Source organism: Otolemur garnettii, unplaced genomic scaffold (assembly GCF_000181295.1).
Source record: "Otolemur garnettii isolate 467f Iridium unplaced genomic scaffold, OtoGar3 scaffold00264, whole genome shotgun sequence".
NCBI classification, from domain to species: Eukaryota; Metazoa; Chordata; class Mammalia; order Primates; family Galagidae; genus Otolemur; species Otolemur garnettii.
Window position 1 is genome coordinate 41,977 of NW_003852659.1, and position 10,153 is coordinate 52,129.

Consider the following 10,153-nt stretch of genomic DNA (forward strand, 5'->3'; position numbering starts at 1 on the left):
TTCCCTCAACCATACACCCAGGGTGCCCCTTTGAATAGTCCCTGGGTGGTCTGCCAGGTTTAAGGGTTCCAAATCAGTTGTCCCAGTCAGCACCAGTTTCAGGTGGAAGAGTTCAAATGTCTCCGGAAGCTGGATAAGAGGAGTCTGCTCACTGCTCAGATATAACTTGCTCCAGTGCTCCATGAAGGCAAAGGGACCCACCCAGCAAATGGGTTAGTCTGGGAAGTTTAATACCTCTTCCCCACCTTGCACCCAGTCACTCGTAATCCCCCAGGTGTGTGAACCTATTCACTCCAGTAGGCAACTGCTCCCGGGGTTTATAACTGGCAAAATCAGCCAGAAATCTGAGTTCGGCAGGGGGGGCCTTGTTTGAATTAGGCTTCTGTCTGGCTAGATTCCACTGCAAGTTGGAGGCTGCATTCATCTCTGGGCAGCAGACAAATAGCAGTTTACACTCAGGTGTCAATTCCAGCCTCTGCCCGCCCACTGCCTTTATCTCAGCTATATTCCCCTGAGGCCTGGTGCTAATTGTCTCTTTACTTACAAAAGTTACCAAGTCTGTTCTGCCTGTGGCTGCTGTCTGGAACCTCTGGTTGCCCAGAGAGACGGGGCTTGCCTATCTGGAATGGCGTCAGTTTGCAGCTCAGGATGCCACTGTTCCTTGTATGGCTTCCTCCCAGCCAACTTTCTTCTTCTCACTCCTGTGCCACAGTCAGCACAGAGCAGCACCAGCCCTTTACCCCTCCACTTCTCTCAAGGAGATGCCCAAGAATCTGGACTCCGTAGGTAACAAACCCCCAGACCTCGGAGTGTGTGGGTGGGTGGAGACTCCTCAGAGTTCAGTGTTGCAGGTGGAGAATATATACAGTTTTATACAGTTTTACAGTTTTATGCCTAGCAGGAGGGTGCTGTGGCATGCCAGCAGGGGTAGGAGGTCCAGTTTTTAGGGGGGTCTCTCCCATGGGATAGAGTGGGAGGAAGTTTGAACTCTGCTCACTTGTTTGCATGGAGTAAACTGCAAGCCCTTATTGTGGAGGAGGAGACTCCCATCCACTTTGTTGTGGATTTTGTACCTTTTGGTTGTGTTTTTGGGGTCATAGCTCATTTCAGGAAGGTTGAAGTGCACTCTTCAATCTTCTCTCTCGGCTCCACTCCAAACCATCAGCTCCCTTGCTAAACTTCTGTCCTTTAAGCCTCCTTCTGGATAGGAGCTTCTGTAAAAAGTTGGCTGCAGTTTGCCATCTTGGGTCCACCCCAAGAAAACTCTTTTCATGGGGAACATGGTTTTGCTTAGAGCATTAATTCAAATACCTGCTTCTCTGTTGTACCTGTCTGTGAGGCATTAATTTCAGAGCACAGAGAGGTATATACATGTTTTACCCTGTATTCCTGGGTCAGACTCATTTTCTTTAGGATGCATGTAGTGCTGTGCAGAAGTGGAGGGAGAGGCCTAAGTAGTTTGAACCTCTGTGCCTTTCTGGCATCTGAAAATCTCAGTAAGAAAGAATTTAAAGGCAGAAACAACCAGAATTCCAAAAACAGTGGAATGAGGTGAAGCATTTAGAGCAGGAAGAATCATTATGAGAGGCATTGTATTTACACTGGGATCTCATTGTGTGACCCTCTCAATTTCATTGTCTTTTGCAGGTTTACTTTTATATCTCATTATGGAAATTATTCAAACTTTTTTAAGGCCATTCATAACCCTCACCTGAAACATCTGAACCTGTATGGCACCAGCCTCTCCCTTACTGATGTGCAGCACCTGTGTGAGATGCTGAAGGACCCAGCCTGCAGTGTGGAGGAGCTCATGTGAGTCTCTGAGTTGTCATTGAACAATGACATGGTTGGGGTACCAACCCCTTCTTCAATGTAGCAGTGAATCCACATATGACCTTTGGCTTCCTAAAAACTGTCATTAATACTAATGGCCTATTGTTGATACTAATAGCCTTCCCAAAACATGAGCAACATTTTAACACGTATTTTGTATGCTGTATGCATTATACACTATATTCTTGCAATAAAGTAAGCTAGATAAGGGCCAGGCACAGTGGGTCATATCTGTAATCCCACACTTTGGGAGGCTGAGGCAGGAGGATCTCTTAAGCCCAGGAGTTTAAGGTTGCTATGAGCTATGATACCACAGCACTCTACCCAGGGTAAGAGAGTGGGACTCTGTCTCAAAAAAAAAAAAAAATAAGCTAGATAAAAGAAGATATTATTAGGAAAATTCTAAGGAAGAGAGAATATATTATTCATTAAGTAGATCATCATAAGTCTTCACTTGCATCATCTTCACACTGAGTAGGCTGAGGAGGAAGAAGAGGAGTTGGAATTGCTCTCTCCAGGGTGGCAAAAGTGGAAGTAAATCCATGCATAAGTCGACCCATGTGGTTCAAACCCTTGTTCAAAGGTCAATCATATTAGGACATTGTGTGACACTGATTTGAAGAAATTGGCAGGGGACCACTGACCTGCCAATTTTAAACTGCATGGAAACTCAGCAGGATTTAACAGTCTTGGTCCTGGTGACACTGTGATTTAGAATGTCACACACACACACACGCACATATATATCTACACACACACACACACACATATATAGGTCTTCATTCCTGGTTCCTGCCACAGAGCTCCTAGTCCCTCAGAATTTCTTGAGTGATAGGAACATCTTTTATTCTTGTGAGGAGACTCTTCTATGGGGGCTGCTAGATGGGGGCTGGTCACTAGAAATGGACTTAATAATCAATGATGCCTCTGTGAGGAAACCCCCATAAATATCCTAAAAGTGGGGATTTCAGAGAGCTTCCAATTTTGCAAACATATCCACAGAGCACAGCTCAAGTCCATGGGGATAGAAGCTTCTGCCCCAGGGCCCTTCCAGACCTTCTCCTATATGTCTGGATGCTCACATGTATCCTTTATAACATCCTTTATTAAATGTAATTGTTTTTCTGGGGTCTGTGACCCATTCTAGCAAATTAGTCAAATGCTAGAAGGCAGTTGTGGGAACTTCCAGCTATGGTCGGACGGTCAGTTGGTCACAGACAGAACAGCTCAGGGCTTGAGGCTAGTGTCTTCAGGGAAGGGTGGTCTTGGGGACTGAGAACCCACCTTGTGGATCTGACTCTAAATTCATGTAGACAGAGTCAGGATTGAGTGACATTTTAGAACACCCACTTGGTGTCTACTAAAGAAGTGCTTATTGTAGCAGTGGGGATGAGGGACCTCCCCTGGTCACAGATGTGTGTGATACCAAGTGTGTGGAGGCAGAAAAAGCAGTGTGGCTCTTGTCTCTTACAGCACTATTGACAAAGAATGAGGTAATCAGATTTATTGAGTTCCAGATAAGCAACCCTTTGTCATGTGAGTCTGTCCTATGCATGGAAGGATCCCTTGCATCCTCCATTGTGACAACCAGCAATGTCAATCCCAGAACGCAAAATCATTCTCACTTGAGAACTTCCATTTACATTTATTTTTGAGTTTTAGATTTGTCCCTAATTTCAGTGCAAAGCCATAAGAGATTAACAAGTACAGTTAATCTCTCAAGGACAGTAAATATAGTTATATCTGTGCTTTCAAAAGGCCATGGATGTGGACAGTGGGTTGGCAAGTGAAAGATCAGAACCAGAGGTACTAATTGGCTGATGACTAATCTTGCACAAGCCATTGAAAGCTTTTGGCCACATCTCATGATGTGTGTGTCCTTTGTAGAATAGGGAAGTGTGACATCCAAAGTAAAGCTTGTGAAGATATTGCCTGCGTCCTCACCTGCAACAACAAGCTGAAACGTCTCTCCTTGGTAGAAAACCCCGTGAAGGATGAAGGAGTGAGGGAGCTGAGTCATGCCCTAATGAACCCAAACTGCGTCCTGGAGGGGCTGATGTAAGTTGATCCTGGGTCAGGTATATGGTTGGAGAATATTTTCTCCCATTATGTAGGTTTTCTGTTTACTCTGTTGATTATTTCCTCTGGTGTACAGAAACTTTTTATTTTATTTTAATTAAGCCCAGTTATTTATTTTTGCTGTTGCTATATTTGCTTTGAGGTTTTATTCATAATTCTTTTCCTAAGCCAATGTTCTTTTCTTTTCTTTCTTTTTTTTGAGACAGTCTCACTCTGTGCCCTTGGTAGAGTGTCATGGCATCCTAGCTCACAGCAACCTCAAACCCCTGGATTCAAACAATTCTCCTGCCTCAGCCTCCCATGTAGCTGGGACTATAGCACCTGCCACAACACCTGGCTAGTTTTTAGAGACAGGATCCCACTCTTGCTCAGTCTGGTCTTGAACTCCCGAGCTTAAGAAAACCACCCCCTTAGCCTCCCTGCATGGTAGGATTATAGGCTTGAGCCACTGTGCCTAGCTGAGGTTGTGTGTTTCTTTGTAGGTTAATGAGCTGTGGTCTCACCTGTGCCTCCTGTGAATACCTTTCCAAAGCCCTTTCATGGAATAAATCTCTGTCCCTCCTTGATCTGGGGTCCAACCTTCTGAAAGATGATGGAGTGGCATCTCTGTGTAAGGTGCTGAAGCACTTACGCTGTGGCCTGCAGGAGCTGTGGTAATACTGGCTGTGATGGCTTCAGTGAAGGGCTTCTCTCTTGGATGTCAGCATCCTGGGAAGGAGGATGCACGTGCCATGGTCTGAATGTCTGTGTCTACCCAGAATCTATGTATGGAGTCTGAGGTGGTGGTATTAGGAGGCAGGGGACTTTAGAAAGGGGAGTAGGTCATGCGGTACAGTCTCCCACCCTAATAAAAGAAGCCCCAGGAACTCCCTCGGCCCAACCACCCATGGACACCATAAACTGTTGTGTCTGTGAGCCAGGACACGGCCCTCACCAGACACTGAATCTGTCAACACCTTGGTCTTGGATGTCCAGCCCCCGGAGTGATAAGGCATTCGTTTCTGTTGTGCGTGAGCTACCTGTTTCAGTAGAGGGTGTTTTGTTATGGCAGCTGAAAAGGACAAAGACAGGAAGATAATGGGGTCTGCCAAGCAAATGAAGCGAAATGTGTGTCTGTGTGAGGTGTCAGGTGTGATGCTCCCAGAACATGTGATGAGGGCAGTGTGTGTGACCAGGTTCCTGCCCAAGGGACCCATGAAGACATAGGAAATAAAGCAGGCTTCCTGCAGTGGCATCCAAAGTACCCCAGACTGAACGTGTGAACTTGTGTGGGTAACACATCCCTCCCCTGGTATAATGAGAGGATAACTGGGGTCCCCACCCCCATGAAGCAATGAGATGGCCAGTTGGAATCATACACATAGAAACACTTTTTTCCTTTTCATTTGAGACAGTCTGCCACCCAGGATAGAGTGCCATGGCATTTCCATAACTCACAGCAACCTCAAACTCTTAGGTTCAAGTGATCTTTCTCCCTCAGCCTCCCAAGTAGCTGAGACTATAGGCACCTTCCACCACACCCAGCAAATTTTTCTATTTTTAGTAGAGACAGGGGCTTTCTCAGGGTGGTCTTGAACTCCTGAGCTCAAGGGATCCACCCTCCTCAGCCACTCAGAGTGCTAGGATTATAGGTGTGAGCCACTGGTCAGACCCTGAAAGGACTCTAACATGCCCTCAATAAGTGATAGCAGGAGACAGCCTGAAAATCACTCTTTCCTTCTGGTGGAAGATTTAGATTGGTGAATGAAACATTCCATAATCCGTGTTGCCACAGACTTCTGGCATGTCATCTACACTAGTGCTTGTGAGGTTGCATATACACCTGCCTATGTGTTTGTATTGGGCTTTCTCAGTCTTGGCCTTTTGGCACAGATCATTCTCAGTTGTGGGGAGCTGTCCTATGCTTACCAGGGTGTTTATAGCCTCCCTCTTTTCTATCTACTAGAGGCCAGTAGCACCTCTTGCCCAAAGTGGCAAATGGAAAACATCTTCAGATACTACCAAATGTCTCCTGGAGGACAAAAGTCATACCTGTCTGAGAGCCATAGACAAACACATACAAATACATGAGACACATGCGTGTGTGTACATGTTTATCACCTAGGGTTTGTTACTCACTTACTATCTGTCGTTCCACCCTCCACCTGTTCCCTGTCCCCCTCCTGCCACATTTCTGTCACCTGTATGCTGGCAGGGGACAGTATGATGGACAATCAAGACCTTGGGAGTGGTTCAGAGGGACTGGGGACATGATGTCATGTAAATGATCAGGGGAGGCCTCACCCCAAGGTGACATTTGAACCTAGCTTTGACAGCAGTGAGGAGGGAGCTCTGCTGATAGCTGGTGCAGTAGCACCTCCTCTGGGGAGGACAACAGAGTGAGGCCTAGGGGTGGGGGAGCCAGGCAGTATAGGAGTCCAGAGGGTGGAGCAGGTGGGGAAGGCAGGAAAGCTGAGAAGTTGCTGCTGCTGCTTAATTGTCACCTCAGAAGCACTTGGACATTTCCTGCTTTGCATGAATGAATGAAAATAAGCAGTGTTTTAAGACTGGGTTTCCCGAGCATATACAGACACCAGCACATGTGTGTGTTTGCCCCCAGGTTGCCTGGTTGTTTCCTCACTTCTGCTTCCTGTGAGGACATCGCTGCTGTTCTTATGTCCAATGGAAAACTAAAGACCCTGAAGCTTGGCCACAATGGAATTGGAGATGATGGTGTCAAGCAGCTGTGTGATGCTTTGAAGCATCCTAACTGCAAACTGCAGTGTCTTGGGTGAGCATCCACCTATGTCCTTGTGGGAGGGGTTCCCTTCTTCCAGGGTATGAAAAGCCAAGGTTGAAGAGAATCAAAAGGAAGAGTGAGTCTGTGAAAATAAGTCCATCTGAGATGTTCTGATGAGTAAAATGATGTCCTGGGGTTTGTGTGGTCTTGGCATTATTTGCATCAGCAACTTATGGCTCTTGGCCATCCTTGGAGGCTATTCTGAGCCTTGTAGAATATTTGGCAGCATCTTGGCTGATGTCCACAAGCTCCTAAGTAGCATCCCTCAGTCGGGATCAATGTCACTCAACTTGGATGCCCATGTAGCAGGCACCCCACAGCCATCTCTGCTGTGCTCCCCATGCAGGCTGCAGATGTGCCAGCTCACAGGTGCCTGCTGTGAGGACCTCGCCTCAGCCCTGACCATTTGCAAGACGCTAAGGAGCCTAAATCTCGACTGGATCACACTGGACCACGATGGGGTAGTGGTGCTGTGTGAGTCCCTGAGCCACCAAGACTGCGCCTTGCAGATGCTTGGGTGAGTGACATGTTTCTCCAGGTGCTAGGAGCCTCTGGAGCGAGGCTAGTCCATTGTCAGCCTCTTCAGCAGGTAACTGAATTTTGTGGCAGGGGCCTGTCCTGGGCACTGCAGATGTCAAGCAACACCTTTGGCTTTGATCAATCTTCAGTTGCCAGCAAGCATCTCCCTCCAGTGTGACCAACAATCACAACACCTCATGACATTGCCAAACGCCCCCCAGGAGACACAGTTGCACCAACAGAACCAAAGCCCCACTGTAAACACTACAGTCGCCTTTGCTCTTTATTATATAAGAAGCAACACACCTGTGCCTAGGCACAGAAACAGCCAATGAATAGAAGTTGTCATTTTTTACCCAACTTCAAATTTCTTAGGCTTTTTGTTGGCTTTTTTTTTTTAGATTTACCAATTAAGAATTTATTTAAAAACATTGCATCTAAAATATAAACTCAATAAAAACAGAGGATTTTTTATATTTTGTGTGATGTAACTCACATGCTTAGAACCAGGCTCAGTGTAACAGATAATAAATATTTGTGTATATAAGAATGAATAATTTTTTTTAGTGTATAAAGAAAATACATTTTTATTTTATAGTTATGGATGCTAAGTCCAAGGTCAAGGGACCAAATCTGATGAGGGTCGTCTAGCTGGTGGGATCTGCACTATCCCAGCTGGTAAAGGGCATCACAAGGTGACGGGGCTGAGGGTGTGAACATGCTGCTTGGGGTTTTCATAATAACTTTATATGAGATTTGATCTAGATCCATTTCTCTTCCTTACTTTCGTAGGAAATCCCTTTTCTTTTATTTTAATTTCTCTGTACATATACATGTGTTTATTTGGTTTCCACTTTTTGCCTTCACAAAAGTAAAAAGGCTGAAAATTTAATAATGATAACAATGTTTAAGATAAGGACTAGAAACAAAAACCGCGTAAAGAATGAATGAAGATAAATACATTCAGAAAAGATATCACATGATTGTTGCAATGAAATATTGAGCAATAATAATAATAATGCAAAAAAGTAACATTCTCATTGTCAGATCAGAGTATGTCTATCATAGAATGCTTTGCTTTTTTTCTTTTTTTTTAATTTTTTTTTATTAAATCATACTATGCCACCATTATGAAAGATGGAGACTTTACCTCCTTCATGTTTACATGGATGGAACCGGAAAATATTCTTCTTAGCAAAGTATCCCAAGAATGGAAGAAAAAGTATCCAATGTACTCAACCCTACTATGAAACTAATTTATAGCTTTCATAGGAAATCTATAACCCAATTTTAGCCCAGGAATATGGGGAGAGTGGAGAGGGAGGGGAGAGGAAGGCGAAGGGTGGGTGGAGGGAGGGTGATTGGTGGGATCACGCCTATGGTTCATCCTATAAGAGTACATGAGAATCTCTCTAAATGTAAGATATAAATGTCTTAATACAATAACTAAGAAAAAGACATGAAGGCTATGTTAACCAGTTGGATGAAAACATTTCAAATTGAGTAATTGTTATGGTTCTTAAGTATGCTATGGTTTGTTTAATCAAATTTCTACTAAAAGACATTTAGATTGTTTTCATTTTTTCAAAGCATATATACTACAAATATATCTCCCTATATAAATCTTTGTACTTCATATTTTTTTATTTTCATTATAATAGATTACTGAGCATGAACTTGCTGAGTCAAAGGAATACATATTTAAAATGTTAAAATCTTTCTGGGGCAGTTTGGCACAGTGCATCAATGACACTACCTCTAATACCATGTAAAATGGTCTGTTTTCAAATTTCTTATTTTGATTTAACCTCTCGATACATGCCTTAGATGGACTGTCACTACCAATCAGGCTCCATAGGAAAGATCTGGGCTTTCTCCTTGAATTCCACACAATTTTCTTGGGCATTTCTAGAAGAGAACAGAAGTGGGCAGCAGGATGGAGAGAGGCAAGCCAACCACAGATAAAGAAAACCTTTACTTCTGTCTTCTTAGGCTGGAAAAATCAGCATTGGATGAGGAAACTCAGATGCTGCTGACTTCTATGCAAGAGAAGCTTCCCCACCTGCGCATTTCTCACCAGCCATGGGTCGACGAGGAATATAAGGCCAGGGGCATGATCCTCTGACAGGATACACTGAAGTAGTCTTCTCAGGAGGGCTTTTCCTGGGCCATCATGGGCATTTCTCCCCTAGGCACACCCTTTTCTGCTATTGGACAGTGGGGCTGTGACTTTGGGAGCTGTTCTGTGACCATTCTAGCAATGTGATTATGGAACGTGGTTCAGCACATGTCACATGTGGCTATTGGACTTTGTCTCAGTCCTACATGCCCTTATCTTTAGAATTTTCATCCTGTTTTGCAATATTTAGAAGAAGAACAAATATGTTAGAGGAAAGGGAAACACTCAGAAAAGCATGGCTTTATTTTCTTAATGGACGTCTGGGTGTGTAGGAGCTTGCGTTTGAAAGAATCACGATCCTCTGATGCTTCTAACTTGGAAATGATGCTAGCATGTGTCTAGGGATTGCATGGGTGTCATTGGAACCCAAACTCTCTAGTTTGTCCAGATTTATACTTTATCAGTTTCCTGGTATAATAAAATAAGCATTTCCAAATCTCTGCTTATCCTTTAGTATATGACACTCCAATAGAATCCTGAAAAAAATCAGTCTTTTTCAAATATAAACACTTCCCTGTCATAATTATACATTCCCTGGTTCTCCACTGTCTCTATGATACTTACTCATACCTTACTGGCCTAGGATAGAATTTTTTTATGTTGTTGCCACAAAATAGAAAAGTGACATCAAAACTGGATTATATAAAAGCAAATATGATTAGATGGGAATATAATTTCAAATTCCTCTGAAAACGGGGAAGTGTAGTGCCTAGATTCTTCAGATACTTGGGAGGCATTGGTTAACATTATAAGAATTTTAAGAA

At 44.0% G+C, this 10,153-nt stretch overlaps 1 protein-coding gene across 1 annotated transcript in view; it reads left to right on the forward strand.

Annotated features, from left to right (window-relative positions):
- NLRP9 (NLR family pyrin domain containing 9) overlaps positions 1-9,335 on the forward strand; it is a 44,824-nt gene extending 35,489 nt beyond the window's left edge. The window contains exons 4-9 of the mRNA XM_003802884.1: positions 1,648-1,812; positions 3,721-3,891; positions 4,395-4,565; positions 6,512-6,682; positions 7,038-7,208; positions 9,203-9,335. Coding sequence (XP_003802932.1) covers positions 1,648-1,812; positions 3,721-3,891; positions 4,395-4,565; positions 6,512-6,682; positions 7,038-7,208; positions 9,203-9,335 — 982 coding nt within the window. The remainder of the gene's footprint in view (positions 1-1,647; positions 1,813-3,720; positions 3,892-4,394; positions 4,566-6,511; positions 6,683-7,037; positions 7,209-9,202) is intronic.
- The last annotated feature ends 818 nt before the right edge of the window (positions 9,336-10,153 follow it).